The following is a 19477-nucleotide window of genomic DNA, read 5'->3' on the forward strand; positions in this document are numbered from 1 at the left end:
ATCTTCTGTCTATCAAATCTCCTGCTATTTCTGTTTCCCTGGAGAACCCTGACTGATACAACTGACATCTACTGAAAGACAATGAAGTGGAGCCAATTTGTCCACAGAAACATGCTTTGAATTTCCCTGTCTCCCTTGTCACTTGGATCTGCAGTCCCTGATACCCTCATGTTCTGCAGCTCCCCTCCCCCCCCAGCACCATCCTCATGCCTCCTCTGCCCGGGGTGGAGGTGGAGAAAAAGGGAAAGGCAACAGCCATGTGGACGAGCCACACGTGTATGTTGTTGGGCTAAAGTGAGGCTTTCTTTATTCTCTTCAATATTTCCAAACCACTTTTAAATTTAAATAATTAAAGAATTCTCCTGAAATCTTCATAATAACCTACAAGGCTATTTTTATGCTACCCATAGAAGTTAGAGTAGGTAGGTGTTATTCCTTTCTAGAGATGAGAAAACAAACAAACAAAAAAAATAGAGAAATTAAAAGTTAGGTCTAGGGGCACCTGGGTGGCTCAGTCGGTTAAGTGTCTGCCTTTGGCTCAGGTCATGACCCCAGGGTTTTGGGATCGAGCCCTGTGTGGGCCTCCCTGCTCAGCATGGAGTCTGTTTCTCTCCTTCCCTCTGCCCCTCCACCCACTTGTGCTCTCTCTTTTTCTCTCTCTCTCTCAAATCAATAAATAAAATCTTAAAAAAAAAAAAGGTCCAGGTCCCACTCTAGATATCGCTTTATTGACCACAAAACTGGGTTTAGAACCTAAGAATTTGGTTCTGCATTATGATGCCAGCACTTTATAAACAAGAATGTGCTTAGTTCACATTAATTAATCATTTAACAGACATGCGTCAAAGACTGGGGGTTCCAGATGGGCTGAATAAAAAGTTGAGTGGGACACAATCCCCACCTTTGGGTCCAAGGGAGGAGAGGGGTGCTGTGATACAGACAGGTACCCCCTGGTTTCTCACCACACTTAGGAGAAGGGCAGTCTGTGGAGGGGACTTCCTTGAGCGAGATCTCCTGCCTACCTTCCTTGCCTTCCTCGTGGAATGTGGTTGGCACAGCCTGCCCCAAATCTAGCGGCTGTAATGTGTCAGGAATCCCGTATGTGAACTCCTACCGTCTTATGCGAGGTCTGCATGCAGAGCGGCCAGAGGTAATAAAGTTCCTGCAGAAGCACACGCAGGCTGTCTCTGTGGTCAGGAGAATTGCACCGTGCGTCCCCCGAGGGGGGAGGAAACCAGCCTTGGAAGGAAGTCCAGGAGAAGAGTGACCTCAGGGCAGTCGGGGAAAGAGAACTTCCAAACTGCAATGAACATCAGGGACTCTCCCTACCCAGAGCCACCACTGTCCCTGCTTCTCTTCCTATTAGTTTTGTAATTATTCAAAAGATAATTAAAAGCAGAGAAAATGATTTTCAAAAGAAACGAGGAGGGGATAAAAAGCAGGATTCTATAAGGCAAGACATGGTTTGAAGAAAGAATCGAGAAAGACTCAAATGAGATAACAGCAATTATAAAAAATTGGGAACACATTTGAGAGATGGACAACTAAAAATAGATATAAAACAATTTAAAGTAAAAAATCATAATTAATAGTACAAAAAATCATGATTAACATAAGGCAAAATTATAATTAATTATGCTTTTTAAAGATTGATAATTAACAAGCAGAGATAAATAGTTTTGTTTAAAACGATAATTAGTTAAAATAATATTTTAGAAATGATGGGTGTACCAATAGGAAAAGGACTAAAGACACGAATTCACATATGAAGAAACCCAAATGACAATATGCATATGCAAAAATGTTCAACCTCACCAATACATTTAATACAATAAATGTAAATTAAAGCCATGAGCTATTGATTTTCTATTTATCAAGTTGGTAATGGCTTGAAAAAATGATGCTATTCACTGTAGTCAAGGATACAGAAAACAACCTCTTCATGACAGGTGGAACTGTGAGTTGTTTCAGATTCGGAGATTGGCAAGACACACAAGAACTTGGAAAAAACACATAATTTTTTTTACTTTCAATTTTTTTATTGTGGTAAAATACATGGAAACTTGACCATCTTAATCATTTTTAAGTGTACAGTTCAGTGGCTGTAATTAAATACATTCATATTGTTGTACAACCATCACCACTATCCGTCTCCAGAACCCTTCTCATCCTGCAAAACGGAAGCTCTATACCCATTAAATAATAACTCACCATTTCGCCCTCCCTCCAGCCATCCCCCCTCCCATTCTACTTCCTGTCTCTGTGGGTTTAACTCCTCTAGGAACCTCATATATGTGGAATCATACAATTATTTGTTTCAGTATACATACTCTTTTGCCCAGTGATTTCAATGCCAGGGTTTTATCCTAGAGAGATAATCACAAATAGGCACAATGAGTTAGCTATAGGAATCTTTGTCAAAGCATTGTTAATAGTGTTTTTAAAATTAGCAGGGGGTGGGGGGGGTGCCTGTGTGGCTCATTCTGTTGAGTGTCCAACTCTTGGTTTTGGATCAAGTCATGATCTCATGGGTCATAAGACTGAGTCCCATGTTGGGTTCTGTGCTCAGCGGGGAGTCTGCTTGGCATTCTCTCCCTCTGCCCCTTCCCCCTCCCTCCGTCCCCACTCCTCTTTCTCTAAAATGAATAAATCTTTAAAATTGGGGGGGGAAGTCCCTTTGGCCCGATAGTAGGAAATTTGATAAATAAAGATTTATTACAAAAGGAATACTATACAATCATTAAAAACATTGTTATAAAAGAATATTTATTGTCATGGAAAAGAGAATCTCAATGTATTAAGCCTGCAGCAAGCTAAAGAAAAGTGCACAGCATATGATCCTGTTGGTTTTGGAGAAAAAAAATATGTGCATATATTCTTACTCCATTAGCACTAGTTATTTATAAATAATGGTTATTTATGGGTGATTTAATTTTCAATTCATTGTTTATCTACGTTACTACAATAAACCCATGTTATTTTTAATAAGTGAAAGAAACTCAAGAAAGATTAAAGAAAATAAGATAACAGGTTAAAAATAAGAATTCTGAATTAAGAATTTAAAAATAAAGTCAATCAAAGTAATTTAAATATCTAAAACATATACAAACAAAATATAATATTAAAGGCTTAGAATTATAATTAATAAGATATTGTAAATCAGGCAGAATAAAATTAACCCCAGCGGAATTACATAAAATCACCATTTATTGAGCTCTCGGTGGATGCTGTTTGTACTAGGTGCTTTAAATATATATAAATACATTAAAATGGGGTAATAGGGTAAAAAAATTTAAATGAATCAATGGATAATAGAGGAAAAAGGAAGAAACATCTGAGAAGGGCAAGCTTCATCCTTAGAGCAGACTAGCTGGGACATCCATTCCTCCTTGAAAAACTCCTTCCTCACCACCTAGTCTTGAGAGCAAACGACTCTTCCTTACTGCTAGTCAGCAGGTGTCAAGAAACAATACATTGAAATGTTTCCTCAGGCTCCAACCTACTCTATATGGTTTCTGTCCCTGATCAGGGCCCCAAGAGATCCCACTAGTTCCTAATCCAGTCCCTACCTCCTACCCTATTAATCAAAAGGACCGAACAACTCTGTGCCACCCTAAAAGTTGGGGGAATTAATGTAACTTGATACACAGAAGATGAAACAATTTATTAGCTGGTGTGTTTTAGTAGCAACTTACAGAAGACAAGACTCAGATTTGTTTGTTCACTTAATTTACAAGTCTAGGAGGACCTCTGGCTTCAGGTAAGACTTGATTCAGAGCCAAGAGATGTGACCAGGGCTCAGTTTCTCTGTCTTCCGTTCTTCTTGGCTCTGCTCTTTCTGGGTTAACTCCATTTTCGGGCATCTTTCTTTTGGGATCAACAAGGCTACAGCCTCCTTCTCATATTGTGGGAGTCTATTCCAGTAGCTTCCTCAACTTTTTCTCCTAGAATCACCAGGGGAATCTGCTGACGGGCTGAAGCCACTGAGGAACGTTTTTGCCACCACTTGCTGGAGCTGAGGGTGGGGACAGTCTCCTCCAAAAACTGGTGGCTGAGAAAGGAAAAGAGCGAGTTTGTGAATAGAAAATTAGATTAATGGCAGGAGAGAAGAGAAGCAAATGTCAGGGGAGAAAAAATAAATGTCCAGCCCAGCAATTCTTTGATTTTTAGATCCCCTTTGATCTGGGGATGATTTTATTGTGCAGGTGATGTTTGAACTGGCATTTCAGGGAAGTTTGTGATCTGAGAGCCTTTCTCGATTGAAGTAACAGCATGGAGAATGGCCCAGAGTTAGGAAAAGTACCAGACTACTTAGAAATGGGGAAAAGTTTAGTGAGATGGTAACCACGGGTAGACAGAGAGAAGTATTGGCCAGGATCAGATCCTGCCTGATTAGTAACCCAGAGGCAGAGTGCAGACACAGTTTACTTAGATTTACTTCTCTCAGCGATCAGGCTCTAGAGCCTGTATGCGGTGCACCAACCCGTGTGGATTGCACCTTAAATGCATTTCAATAACCTGATGTTTAACAACCAGCTTGAGAAAAAAATAAAAGAGCTCTGATTTGTAGTGTTTGCCTTCCATTGTGGTGGAACTATTCCCACCCCAGTCAAATCCAAGCTACTGAGGTGATATCAGTAAATACAGAGTTAGGATATCACCGAATGTGGAATAGCTCTCATGAGTTAGTGGGATCTCGCTCTACCCATCCCTGCTTTAAATTCCTCACCTGGGGACTGCCTGGGACATATCTGTTTCACTGCTTCCTCTTTTTTCCATCTTCTGATGTTCTCAGTCTCACCGAGGAAGACTATAATAGATTCAGAATGTTCTTGTTAATTATGAAGTATTCTGGATCCCAGCTTTTCCATAAAGGATTCACTCATCCCCTAAGACAGTTTCTATCAAACACATCTTTCTCTCTTTAAATTGACTTTCTAAAATTTACTTATGTCTTACATAGAGTCGAGTGCAAAAATTGTAAGCATCCATCTCAGTGAATTTTTAAAAACCAAGACACCCACTCTGCAACTATAAAACTATTTCCAGCGTGCCAGAAGAGTTCATCATGCCCCCTCCCAGTCAACCCCACTCAAAAAGGTAACACCTGCTCCGATATCTACCACTCGATTAGTTGTGCCCATTCTTGAACACCATGTGAATGGCCTCATGCGGTATGTATTCTTCTTCTTCTCTCCTCCTCCTCCTCCTCCTCCTCCTCCTCCTCCTCCTCCTCCTCCGCCTCCTCCTCCTCCTCCCCCTCCTCCTCCTCCTCCTCCTCCTCCTCCTCCTCCTCCTCCTCCTCCTCCTCCTCCTCCTCCTCCTCCTCCTCCTCCTCCTCCTCCTCCTCCTCCTCCTCCTCCTCCTCCTCCTCCTCCTCCTCCTCCTCCTCCTCCTCCTCCTCCTCCTCCTCCTCCTCCTCCTCCTCCTCCTCCTCCTCCTCCTCCTCCTCCTCCTCCTCCTCCTCCTCCTCCTCCTCCTCCTCCTCCTCCTCCTCCTCCTCCTCCTCCTCCTCCTCCTCCTCCTCCTCCTCCTCCTCCTCCTCCTCCTCCTCCTCCTCCTCCTTCTTCTTCTTCTTTTTCTTCTTCTTCTTCTTTTAAAGATTTTATTTATTTATTTGACAGAGAGGCAGCGAGAGAGGGAACACAAGCAGGGGGAGTGGGAGAGGGAGAAGCAGGCTTCCCGCTGAGCAGGGAGCCCAATGAAGGGCTCCAACCCAGGACCCTGGGATCATGACCTGAGCCAAAGGCAGACACTTAATGACTGAGCCATCCAGGCGCCCTGGTATGTATTCTTTTGAGCCTCACTTCTTTTGCTTGATGCCACTTCTATGCTATCCAGCCATGTTGTAGAAGATGGCAATAATTTATTCTTTTTCGCAGCAGCGTAACATTCCGTTGTGTAAATACACCACAATTCATTTCTCCATTCTAAAGTTGCCGGACATTTGGAGCTCTCGTGAATAAAGCTGCAGGGAATATTCCTGTAGGTGTTTTTTGATAAGCATTCATTTCTGTTGCATATATTCACAGGAGTGGAATTGCTGGGTCATTAGCTAGTGAATGATTAGCAAATGAATTGATGAAGCTTCCAATATTTCCATGGGGAAGGTATAGTGGTTCATGCCAGGCCTGAGCCACGTCTGTGCTGGACGTGCTGTTGCCACCTCACAGCTGTGCACTGTCCTTCCCCACCTCTGTTTGATAATGTGTTTGCCATGGGTCCAGTGGCCACTGCAGTGTCACAGGCTTCAGAGCCCTGGCATATAGGGCTCATGAGGGCAGTTTCTCATGATAGAGCAGCACGAGGTGGTAGTAAAGGACTAGACTACATTGCTGGAGATCAGGGGCGCCTGGGTGGCTCAGTTAGTTCAGTGTCTGCCTTCGGCTCACATCATGATCCCAGGGTCCTGGGATCGAGTTCTGTGTTGGGCTCCCTGCTCATCTGTACCTCCCTGTGCTCTCTCTTGCTCTCTCTCAAATAAATGAATAAAATCTTTTTAAAAAATAAAAATAAAAAATAAAAAACCAAATTGCTGGAGATCTGGGATTTCCCCAGGTTCTGATGAAATGAGGCTGTGTGGTCTTGGGCAACACACAGCCTTTCTGGTTGTCAGCTCCTTCACCTATGAAATAAAGAGAAGATTAAATAGTTGTCAAGGTCACCTCCACTTGGCAGTCCCATGATTCCTCATAAAAGAGTTGTATTACCCAGATTCTTGTTCTAGAGTGAGGATTGGGATTCACTGGGCTTTGGAACATGTGAGTAAAACAGACTTTCAGGGGAGTTGAGACGCTCACAAAGTGCTCTCCTTGGGGCCCCTCTGAGCTGGGGCAAAAGTGGAACGAAACAGGGCAACACCCTTAGGTGAGGACCAGTTGTGTGGAATGTATACTTCGGGACATCTCTACACTATTAGCATCAATAAACAGGCATTTCTCTGCCTGTCCAACATGGAAGGAGAAGTGCTCATGTAACCTTGATGCATTTCAAGCATTTGTTATTTGTAAGGAAAGAGGCTAACAGCCTGTATTCCAGAAATCTCTCAAGATCCATGACAGGTAGATATTGTAAAAGGTTTAGGAGAATGTCCCTGTGCTCTCGAATAAAAATGGTTTGAAAATTCATCAAGGCCAGAGGAGCTATTGAGGACAGATGACAGATGGAATGTTTGTGCCTGTTTGAGGATCAGAGGAGAAATGAGCCTCTTCTGACCTGGGCTCTGTTGTCAGAGATGATCACTCCAAATCAGACGCAGAGGAAATCCAAGGCCCCTGAGACTCTCGCAGGGCTTGAAGGTGGATGAGACAGGAGCCAGGCTGGGTGGGCCTCTCACTCTCTGGGCAGACTTTCCCTTAGACTGTGGCATCCCTTCTTCCATGCCCTGATACCAACACTCTGTATTTCAGCCACTGTATTCTGATGAATATAGGATGAGGAGAAAAGAAATGATGTGTCAGGGGAAAAAAACATAAAAATGAAAAAATACATCAGAAGAATGTCTAGGAAATGGCAGAGAATGGCCTTTTTGGAAACCTGCTATACATTTGTTGAGGCTTTACTGTACGATAATCTTTACGCCAGAGGTACGAGGAAATCGTCTTGGTGCTTTGCCAATTTATAACCCATGTGTAAAATTTATTTTAGCTATGTGGTGTTGAGTGATGTCTGTTAAGTAGAATGGTCACCAGAGCCATCCTGTGACGACGACGGAGCACAGCTTATGCAATTCACTGTGAATGAGAAATTAGCAGCAAAGGCTACTATTGAGTGGAAGTCAAGGATAGAGGGAGGGGTTCCTGAGACATGGGAGCATGTGGGCTCATGAGTTTACTAGATGCATGGGCAGCACAGGGCGGTCAGTCTCACTTGACCAGGGATGGGATACTAAAGGGACACCATGGGATTTGTGCCATTACTGTGGATAATTCCCAAGACACAGAGAGATAGTGTCATACAGGACTTGTGAATGCCTTGTAATTATTGCTGACTTGTCTCATGTTATTTTGGGTTTCTAATCTCAAGTATGCTGCCCCAAATTCTTATATTCAAAATATGTCATATAAGCACACTTGTGCATATACACACACACACACACACACAGGCACACACACACACACACACACACACACACACACACACACAACTACTGTTTTAGGGCCTCATTGTTTTTATATGATCCTACATATAATAATTGGCAGGGAAAGCTTTAAGGCTAATGTCCTACTCCAGCTTTTTGAGGAAGCCTTAGTCCATATTTTCAGAATGTTTTTATATTGATTGTCTATACCATCTAAGAGCACTTTTCGATGATTTTAATTGGTTTGCTATAACTATGGCAACTATGTGTCCTAGATTTTCTAGGATGATCTTGATTTCAAGGACTGATTTAATTGTCTCTATAAGTACGCAAATAATAGTCAGAGCATGAGCTCCAATTTTTAGCTCAGAAAACATGATCATTCTATCTGTCTTCTCCTTCAGGACAGGTCCTAGAATCTGAGTGCTCGTCCTCTGCAGCTGAAATGCTACTCAGAAACGCTGGGGGAAGGCTATGGTGAACAACAGAGTCATTCGTGTTTCTGGTTGGGGACCGAGAACAGGTCTCTCTCCTTCCTGATACCTCATTATGCCAGATCATGTGCTTTCTCTTTTTACCCTCCTTCTCACACACTTCTTCCTACACTCCCAAGCAGCATTTCGCAGACGGTCAAGTGATGTATGAAGGAAAGTGGTAGAGGAGGGATCACCAGGATTTTGCTTCTGCAACTTTTTGTTTAGGGTTGGAATTGAAAAATCAGAGTCTGTAGTGCAAACCTTCTTCCTAACTTGAGACTTTGGGAATTTTTGTTTGAGTGATTTGGAAGCCTAGGTGTATTCCCCCCTTCCCCAACAAGGGATAGGAGGGAATTTGGGATGATTGGAATTTTGACAGCAAAAACATTTATTTATTTGTTTGTTTTCTTTATTTGCAGCATTCATTCCAAAGGTTTGACCTGGTGGGAAAGAAAGAGGCTGCTCAGGGGGAAGGAGTGGGAAGGTAATATTGCTGGATGGCCAAGCGAAGAGTTATGAACAATCAAAGTACAGTTCAGTTCTCTGCTCTGCGTCAGTATAAACTATTACTGGTCTCCTGTGTGAAGACTGAAGGAAGTATTATGTTGTATTATGGTTGTAGAGATTTAGGTAGGCGTTCTATGATTACAAAGATCCTTTGGTAAGCCTGGCTGTACCCCAGAACACAAGAAACATGGAACACTTGGGCTTTAGGAAGACTAGGAGCCTTGAAAGATTCAGCCCTTGTAAAAAACCAAAGTATGAAAGCCTTCCTGAATCCTAGGGGACTCTGGAGTTGTGGGTCTTCCCCCATCATGCTATTTGTAGGACTAAGGTAATTCTGGAAGGTCTGATTTATTCTGGTGTCTCTTTTGATTGGCTTATTTTTCAGTACCTCGGGGCTTCTCAGAGTTTCCTTTTTTCCTTCTTTTTCTTTAAAAAAAACCCTATTTTAGATTTTATTGAATGATAAAACATTTCTGTCAGGTTTGATAGCTATAAATTCTTTTTTACAGTATAACTCAAATTTTATTAAGATTTATATCTGCATACAGAAATAAATGAAATATTTTTTTACAGTAGTTATCTCTAACTTGTGGAATTGTAAGTTGTTTTAATTTTACTGTTAATATCTTCCTTCTTTTTACATTTTTATGTGATATCTTTTTATAATTTTTAAAATAATTTTTAATAGGTAAAAAGAAAAGTGAAAATATAGCCTTTAGGAAATTAGATACATTTATTTTTTTAATTTTTTTAAAAGATTTTTTATTTATTTATTCGACAGAGATAGAGACAGCCAGCGAGAGAGGGAACACAAGCAGGGGGAGTGGGAGAGGAAGAAGCAGGCTCATAGCAGAGGAGCCTGATTTGGGGCTCGATCCCATAATGCCGGGATCACGCCCTGAGCCAAAGGCAGACACTTAACCACTGTGCCACCCAGATGCCCCTATTTTTTTAATTTTTTTAAAAATATTTTATTTATTTATTTATTTGAAAGAGAGAGAGAGGGTGAGAGAGCACAAGCAGCAGGAGCAGCAGACAGAGGGAAAGGGAGAAGCAGGCTCCCCGTGGAGCAGAATGCCCAATGCAGAACTCGATCCCAGGGCCCTGGGATCATGACCTGAGCCAAAGGCAGACGCTTAACAGATTGAACCACCCAGGTGCCCAGATTAGATACATTTAAACACTCCAGAACCCATGCCTAAAGTTGAAAACACTTATTTTACGTACTCTGGAAGTTTGTGTTCTGCAGATCATTCTTTATTCAAGTTAAAAATTGATAAATAATTTAAATTCCTAGTAAATGGCAAACAAAATTGCATAGGAGACAGTTTCTTATATTTGGATTTCTTTGGATCTAAGTTGAAGAGGTTGTATTATTCTTTTTTTTATTTATTTAAATTTTAGTTAGTTAACACACAGTGCAATTTTGGTTTCAGGAGTAGAATTCCATGATTCATTACTTACATAAAACACCCAGTGCTCATCACAACAAGTGCCCTCTTTAATACCGATCCCCCATCTAGCCCATCCCCCACCCACCTCCCTCCATCACCCCTCGATTTGTTCTCTGCCTTTAAGAGTCTCCTATGGTTTGCTTCCCTCTCTCCTTTTTTCTTTTTCCCCCTTCCCATATGTTCATCTCTTTTGTTTCTCAAATTCCACATATGAGTGAGATCATATAATTGTCTTTCTCTGACTGACTTATTTCACTTAGCGTAATACACTCTAGCTCCATCCATGTGGTTGCAAATGGCAAGATTTCATTCTTTTGGATGGCTGAATAGTATTCCATTGTATATATGTACCACACCTTCTTTACCCATTCATCAGTTGACGGACATTTGGGCTCTCTCATAGTTTGGTTATTGTTGATAATGCTGCTATAAACATCGGATGCAAGTACCCCTTCAAATCTGTATTTTTGTATCCTTTGGGTAAATACCTTGTGGTGCAATTGCTGGATCATAGGGTAATTCTATTTTTAACTTCGTGAGAAACCTCCATACTATTCTCCAGAGGGGCTGCTCCAGTTTGGACTTCCACCAGCCGTGCAGAGTTTCTCCTTTCTCTGCATCCTTGCTAACACATGTTGTTTCTTGTGTTGTTAATTTTGATAGCTATAAATTCTTCATTGGTATGCAGCTTACATATTATAAGCTCATCCATTTGGAGTATAAAATTCAGTGAGAGTATATGTAAAGAGTTCTGCAAACATCACCATAATCTAATTTTAGAGTATTTTCATCACCCCTCCCCCAAAAGAAACCTTGTTCCAACTAGCAGTCACTCTCCTTCTTACCTCCTGCTAGCCTCTGGCAAGCCTAATCTGCTTTTTTTTTTTCTTATATGAATTTGCCCATTCTGGACATTTCATTCAAATGGAGTCATAAAGAAGTGGTTTTCTATGTCTGAGTTCTTTCACTTGTCGGAATGTTCTTGAAGTTCATCCATGTTGGGGCATATGTCAGTACTTCATTCCTTTTAATTGCTGAATAATATTCCATTGCCTGGATATACTACATTTTGTTTATCCATCAGTTCATGGCATTTGAGTTGTTTTTGTTGTTGTTACAAATGAAATTGTTTTCTTAATTTCATTCTTGGCTTGTTAATTGCTAGCATATAGAAATACAATTGATTTTTGTACATTGATCTTGTATCCTGCAAACTTGCTGAATTTTAAAAATTAGTTCTAATAGTTTTTTGGTGGATTTCTTGGGATTTTTGTATTTATAAGATCATGCCATCTGCAAATAGATATGGTTTTACTTCTTTTCCAATCTGGATGCCTTTTATCCTTACAGTTTCTGCTCCTACCTCTCTTTAGTTTACCATGATGCCTCGTGGTTCTGACTCAGTATCAGAGCTTCTCTCTTTGCTGTCTTTTTGTATGTTCTGAATTTTCACGTTTAAATCTGAGAACACAATAAAGAGAGGAAAGGTAAAAAGACATAGAATCTGAGTGGCTCAAGTGTTTGCTATTATTTTTGGCTGGGTAAAGCTTTGCATTCAAGTTCATAGTTCTCTGGCTAATTAAATGCTGCCTTGTGTTAGAAGATCAGCAGTAAGCTGTGGCCAGAGAGAAAGGGAGACCACAGGTTCTGGGTAGCTCAAGAAATTTTCTTTAGAAGGGACTGTAGGCATGCTTGGCCTTGAAATTGATACAGATAGGCCAATATCGTTATAGTAGGTATTTTTTCCAAGAATAAGATGTATCTTTTTTTTTTTTCCGGTTCAAGTTTTTTTTTTTTTTGTAATGTTGTTTAGAATGGATTATGAATTCTAAAGCATGTTTTATTGCCTAATAAGCCCACTTACATGTTTCTATATCATAAAAAGTGATGGCAATACACTACCTCTCATACTTAGACCACATCCTCTTTATTTTGTCAAAATAACTCATTTAACGGCTTAAGGACATAAATATATTCAAGATGACGATAGGTTCCTTCATATCTCTACTCTCTCCTTAAACTCTTGTAATTAGTTATTTTGATAAGAATTAATTGAGCATCTGTTTTAGGTAGAACCTCCAATATGTACTATATTTTGGAGTAGTAAGTGAGGAGGGTGTGAATATGGAGGGAATGTGCCAAAGAAAGGAAAGACATAATCCCTGTGATTTTTATTTCCCTGTAAAAGGAAGGTTTAAACATATTATACGATTTAAGAATTGTAAATTATACAAAGTAACATGCAGTCTCAAAACTGCAAAGTAGTATAATACAATTTGGAAACATGTATATTGAAACTAACAAAGTGATGACATGGAATAAATTCACTACTCTGCTACTGACCTCCAGGGATACAGAGATGAAAGACATAGTCTCAGCCCTCGATTCCTACAGTAATAAATCAGCACATAATTGAGACTCACAAAGGTTATCACAATTTAAGGGGTACCTGGCTGGCTAAGTTAGAGAAGCATGCAACCCTTGATCTAGGGGTTGTGAGTTCAAACCCCACCTTGGATGTAGAGATTACTTAAATAAATAAAACTTACAGAAAGTGTTATTGCAGCTTGTGAATGCCTATGTATTAAGAGGATGCTTTTAATGGTTGCTTTTAATGTTGAAAGGGATTCTAAGAGAGTACTATCATTAGCCTAATTTCCAAATCTGACTCTGTAAGACTGAAGTTACATGATTAAACTTACATGTCACAGGGTATTTAGCAAATAATAATTTTATTTATTTTTTTAAAGTAGATTCCACACTGAGTGTAGAGCCTGAGGCCAGGCTCAAACTCACCACCCTGAGATCAAGACCTGAGCTGTGATCAAGAATCAGGTGCTTAACCAACCAAGGCACTCAGGTGTCCCAGTAATAATTTTAAATGTGTGTGTAGATTACTTAAAAATTATTTACTGGTCTTGTAGAGGTGAAATTCTGAACTAGAAATTTTCTAAAATAGATTATCTCAAATTTGTCTGATGTAGTTTTAATTCTTCCACTAATTTATTCCATTTTTATCAATCACTTAACTTTTCTTTGCCTCATTGTATTGTGGCCTCACTAGCTTATGTAACTTAAGTGGAAGGAGACACAAGAAAATGAATGATCTGCATGTTTGGTGCAAATAACTTACTGTCTCTGTTTTCATATATGCAGATTTGAAAACCATAATATTTAAAATTTTACTTTACAAAAGTAAACAAAACAGTACATAGTACAGAGTTCTCATGAGGTAAGTTTTTATTTTTTTAAGGCTAAGATTAAAATAAACGTTAAATTTTGCCTCAGGTTTTTATTGTTAGAAATCTAGGCATGGCTTCATTAAGAGAGTGCATCTCCCTCATTAAACTAGGAGTTCCTTTAGCAGAGACTCTGTTTATTTTAAACCACCAACCTAAGTTTCTAGAACAATATTTTCAAAGTATGTTTTGTTAGAGGAATGAACTTCTTTGAAAGTGCCCAGTTAGAAACCTTCCGTACAGTCAAGACCACATCTCCCAGAATGCCATGCTCCCCTTGCCCTCTGGATCTGAGGCGAGAATGTCCCAGCCACCCTCGCGCCTGAAGGAGACTACAATTCCCAGTACACCCAGGGGCTGCGGAAACCTAGTCAAACAGCACCTGTTGCCATAGCATCCGGGTCCGGGCCAACCAGTCCGGGCGCCCTCACCGAGTAGAGGCGGGTCGTTAGTATCTCCGACCAACCGGAGTCATTTTTGTTGTGGAGCGCGACCGGAGGAGGCGGGAGCTGGGGACCGGCGCCTTCTCCTTGCTTCTTGGGGTCGTGGCCTTGCTCCCGCGGTGCAAGGAAAGGGTGCGGGCGCGTCCGCGCGCGTGTGTGCGCGTGGGGCCTGAAGTGCTCGTGCGTCCGGGCTAGGTCTCTGCGGGGGCAGAAGCAGGAGCCATGGGCGGGACCTCCAGCACCCGCCGGGTCACCTTCGAGGCGGACGAGAATGAGAACATCACCGTGGTGAAGGGCATCCGGGTGAGTGACAGTGGGCGGGCAGAGGGCCAGCACCCGGACTCGGACCCCAAACCTCCGACCTTCCCGGGACCCGCTCAGCCTGGTTTCCCCCGTCCCGGCCCCCAGTGTTGTCCGGCCCGAAGCCGAGTTCTCTGCAAAGAAGCTTGAAGTTTCAAGACTTGGGACATTCATTCAGAGATATTTCCTGGTTGTGTGCCAAGCGCTGAGCCCTGTGCTGGGGCGGGTGGGGGAATACCACGTTGAGTTAGACTCTCCAGGGGCTCGCAGTCTATCTAGGTTTAACTGTATTGCTCACTAGTTGTGGGACTTTGAAACCCCAGTCTTACTTTTTGTGAAATAGGGCTTGTCTTCCCCTCCTCGGTTCAGGACCCCCTACCGTCGTTTTGCACTGGCCCCGTTACCTCTCTCAAGGTGAATTGGCGTTTTGAGAAAACCTGTGTCTACTCTCGGTCATTTAGTGCTTTCCCTCTGATAACACCCATTGCCATACACTCACACACCCCATAGACATTTGCCTGGGGTGACTTCTAGCTTCTTCGCCCTCACTTGATACCGCCTCTTTCCCATCTCTGTGGCCTGCCGCCTAAGTGTTGGACGAGGCCGAGTTGCTTCAGGACAAGTGTCTGCCAGCCTGACAGGGCCTGAGATAGGTTTGCATTTTTAAGACCGCGGCGAGTTATACAGTCAGTTCTCAACTAGACGTTGCAGAAAAAATTTTAACGTCCCCGCATGTGCTTGACACACACTGAAAGCTTAAATTTTCTCTAAGGTTTTTAGTACATGAACACTAACTTCATTAACACGTTCTTCGCTGCACCGGAATTTGGAGCCGCTCATTTTTGAAAGTATGCTGGAACCTAGTCAATAAAGCAATTTCACTTCTGAAAGTTTTATACTATTTTTAAAAAATTTTTCCTTCTCTGTTACTAGACAACCGGCATGAGTAAATGAAATGTGTAAATAATTTTTAGCATCTGTTATCAGGAAATAAAACTTCTTATATATTTGGAATGTTTAAAAACTCTGAAACTGTTACCTGAGAAGAATTTATTAAAGTTTCCTTTACAGAAACTCAGACTGTTGATCAATATTTGGTCTGTGACCATCACTTTATATCATACTAATTAATGATAGCACCACCTTTTGTAATACAGTGTCTGAGGCTGCATTGCATTGTTGTGGTTTAGTTTGTACTCTTTGGAGTAAAATAAAAACTACTATGAACTCTGAGTTTTATGCAGAGATTTGTTTAATCTTGCCTTAGGCTTTGACTGTTTGTACCTAAAGGTGAAAAAGAAAAGTAAGGGAGAGCAAAATAAATTTTGGGTGGGAAGACACTGGCCAGAACAGTGTATAAGTCCACATTCTCTTGCCCTAATTACAGACACAGTGATGAGAGCAAACAAAATTAAAAGAAAATTTGGCCACAGCACAGACATTCATATCAAATATTAGGTAAGATTAAATAGGATAAGTATGATATTGGGGTAGATCTTGGACTAAAATGGAAAGACTGTTTAAAAAACTTTTTCTAAACTTTTTAAATAAAAGAAGCTCTGCCTTTTGGCCACCCGACAGAAGTATTCTTTATTTTTGTGTTTTTTCACAGAGTACATTTTATTTATATTATTGTAATTCAGGCACACACCATGCTTCTTTTGACCTCTGTGCTTTACTTTTCTTCAGGATACGCCCTTCACCTGGAATGCCCTTGCAGTGTTCTCCCACTTGCTACAGATCCTTCTTTTTCAAGGTTGATTTGCATCACCGTGCTTCAGTTTTCTCATCTGCAAAATGATGGGGCTTGAGTACATCTCTAAGACCTCTGATCTTTTCCAGTTCTGAAATTCTTTGAGTCTAGTGGTGCTATACATTTCTTGTAGCCATACTCAGCCCATTGCAATTTCCTCTGAAGATGACACACTCTTGAATTGTTGAGTACTTGGGGGTCATCCTGAGTTCTTCCAGGTCCTGGTCAAAAGAGCATTAGCGTGGAGTTAAACAGACCCCGGTTTACGTCTCAGATTAGACATTTACTATCTGTAGTTTTGGACAAATCACGTCTTTATATTTGCTAAGAAGATGAGGTAAGGATCTAAAGCGTGTAGCACATTGTAGATTTTTAATAAAAAGCAACTGTTATGATAAGGTCCCTTCACATCCAATATTTGGAGATTCTCTGGAGGTGCTGTGTAGTTAGTGTAGTGGCCAGAGCACTTGCTTTGGAACCTGGTGGCCTGGGTTTAGTCCTAGCTTTGCCTTTCACTAGGCTCTGTGGCCCTGGACAAGTCACTTTTCATTGTGTTTTCTTGTTCAGTATGTCTTGATACTGTAACATGCTTGTATTACTTATGTATCAAGCACTACTTGTGAGAAATTTGACAGAATGTATATAAGCATTTAGTGTTTTGGCAGTGTTTATTACTTGTATGAGTAGTAGCTATTATTAGAGTTATTCAAGGGAATGGATCTGTAAACTTACATTGAACTTAAAATAATTAAATAAAAATAAGAGTATATTGTGCTCCCACAGGCATACCTAAAGATGTGGACTGGAAAAAAAAAAAAAAAGACGTGGACTGAGAAGTAGGAGTCCTTTGTTCTGCCACTGATCGCCCTGTGATTTTCTTTATGCATTTTGTATATTTTTTCGGCGGATCTTTGTATTTTTCTTAGCTCAAAACAATCTTCTCGTTTCCTCTGAGGCATGGGGAAGGATAAGCAACAATCTCGGTATCATAAGTGAGCCATGGTTTTTGGCTCAGTTGATTAAACCATGGTGCCAATGAGGCCCAAATGTCAGTGTTGAACTGCAGATAGGTTCGTTCAACTTAGCTGAAGAAAACATTCCAGATTTCCGAATTGTCTAATATTTATGTCACCACTCATAAGAAATGAGAGTGGAACAATGATTCACAGACTCAGTCACTGCTGGAAAACCAATTCTGCGTTCCACTGATAAGGATAGTAATTTCATCTTCATTTATCTTAATATAGGAAGAATAACATTTAGTAAGCAACATAAGGCTTTCGGTAACAGGCTGTGTTTGTTAATAGATAATGTTTTCCCAGATTTTTCTTGCTGAAAATGTCCTCGACGGCTAGCAATTAAAGGACCTACTTACAATTTTAAGTTTAACGTTTATTCTCACCTACGAGGTGTTATTTTCATGGTATTTATAGCGTTTTATTTCCTTTATCCTTAGCAATTGATAGCTTTCCCTGCACTTGCATAAAATCACCCATATTCGTACAACTGATTCCAACTTCAAATCTGAAACAACTCATGGGTTGGATGAAAGGCCACCCTCTTGCCTTGTCTTCCTCTCCAAGTCTAAAATAATTTTTAGGGATAGAAAGACCAGGCATTTTCATTACTCATATTACATGTGCTTAATAGGATTTTTCTGAGCGCCTGCTGTGCCTGTTTGGAAGGTATGCTTACCACTCAGTCTTTCACTGGTTTATCTGAAACATCAAAGCTGTGAGTGAACTCTTCCAGAGCAAATGTCAACTTCAATGAGTATCATTTTCAAAGTAATATTTATCGTGCTTTCCAGGCATAAATGAATCTCTGCAACTGGCCTTGAAGTTGCAAGCTGAGATTCATAGGAGCCATACATGTGGTGGTGCGGGTACTCACATGGAACACAACTCATGCTTTGGGGAAGTGTTGGCAGTTGGGAGTCCCTAAATGAAAAGATTATTTAATGTGAGATGTTGAGGATTCTGGAGAGTGTATATTAACAGAGGCAACAAATCCGGTCAGTCATTGGGAGTGTTGAGGGGTGTTGTTGAGGTAATTTAGCTAGCTGGTGGATGATTGGTCCCTTTCCAGTTTTGATTCTATGGCTCTCTTGGGCAGAGTACCGTGTTAAGCTTTCTAGGACTTTTCTTTTTAAGGTTCCTAAGATTTTATACAGACAGTAGAAGTTCATTTCCATTAATGACAAATGCAAAGAGATATAAGTGGCAAATTATAAACATAAGCTAAAAGTTACTATATAAATCTGTATATCTTGCCCTTCCCCCACCATGCCCTTAAGTAAGTATTTAGTTTAGGAGTAATATCTTCCAAATAATAATGGCAGTTTTTGGAGCCTATGTCTCAAAATGGTAGTGAAAAAAGCAAACCAGTACACTTACAGAAGATGACTTATGCTACATGGAACGAAGACCAAGTGAGAAAAATGGGTCTGAGCCCTTTAGTCAGTTTAAGACATATCTGGAAGAGATGAGAAAAGTATTATGAAGGTGAGGGTATGATTTGTTTCTGTCTCATGTGGTGGTTGCAAACCTTACCTCTTAGAGAAGGGCAATTTAGAAGGAGTTCCCCTTCTCCTTTTACTCTGTTCTTTGGAAGTGTAAATACTTTATCTCTTTGTCCATCTTACACAACCTGTTTCTGAGAATCCTGGATTCTAGATTGGTAGGTGGTGTATTTGTGCTCATTTTAGATAAGACCAGCCACAGCGGTGGGAAGACTTGAGTACGAAGACTAAAGAACATGACACACATCTTTTCCTCCTCTGTGGAGCACATGTTGGTGTGGTGAGTGGTACAGCCTAGAACTTAGTAAGCCCCATTTACTTAAATTTCTCCTTAGAAGCAGAAGAGAATAGGACAGTTAATCAGTCAGTGGACTGAATTCTGCGATGTTGGCAGGCCCTGGCCCTCTTCTCTTGGTTATCCCTTAGAGTAGAACAGTGTTTGTTTTAGTTTATAGATTATTATAAACCTGTAAGCTATGGACTCTGCCCAGAACAGTGTAATAAGCAGACCATTTTGCTTAGAGCCGAGGAATTAATCCATAGATCCCTGAGTCCATGGACCTCAGGGCATAATTCCAGCACGTGTGTGTGTGTGTGTGTGTGTGTGTGAGAGAGAGAGAGAGAGAGAGACAGATTGAGAGAGTGAGATTTCGTCATTCTTTGCTGCGAAAACTTTTTGCACATGGTATTTCCCTTGGTGGGGA

At 40.9% G+C, this 19477-nt stretch overlaps 1 protein-coding gene across 2 annotated transcripts in view; it reads left to right on the plus strand.

Moving 5' to 3' along the window:
* Positions 1–14245: 14245 nt before the first annotated feature.
* Positions 14246–19477, plus strand: part of CHCHD3 (coiled-coil-helix-coiled-coil-helix domain containing 3) — a 262201-nt gene continuing 256969 nt past the window's right edge. The window contains exon 1 of one of the 2 annotated variants that reach the window (XM_040643982.1): positions 14246–14502. In XM_040643982.1, the coding sequence (XP_040499916.1) occupies positions 14422–14502 (81 nt within the window). In that variant the 5' untranslated portion in view covers positions 14246–14421. The remainder of the gene's footprint in view (positions 14503–19477) is intronic. The other variant, XM_008712051.2, reaches the window with a different exon arrangement.

This window comes from Ursus maritimus, unplaced genomic scaffold, assembly GCF_017311325.1.
Source record: "Ursus maritimus isolate PB19 unplaced genomic scaffold, ASM1731132v1 scaffold_3, whole genome shotgun sequence".
NCBI lineage: Eukaryota > Metazoa > Chordata > Mammalia > Carnivora > Ursidae > Ursus > Ursus maritimus.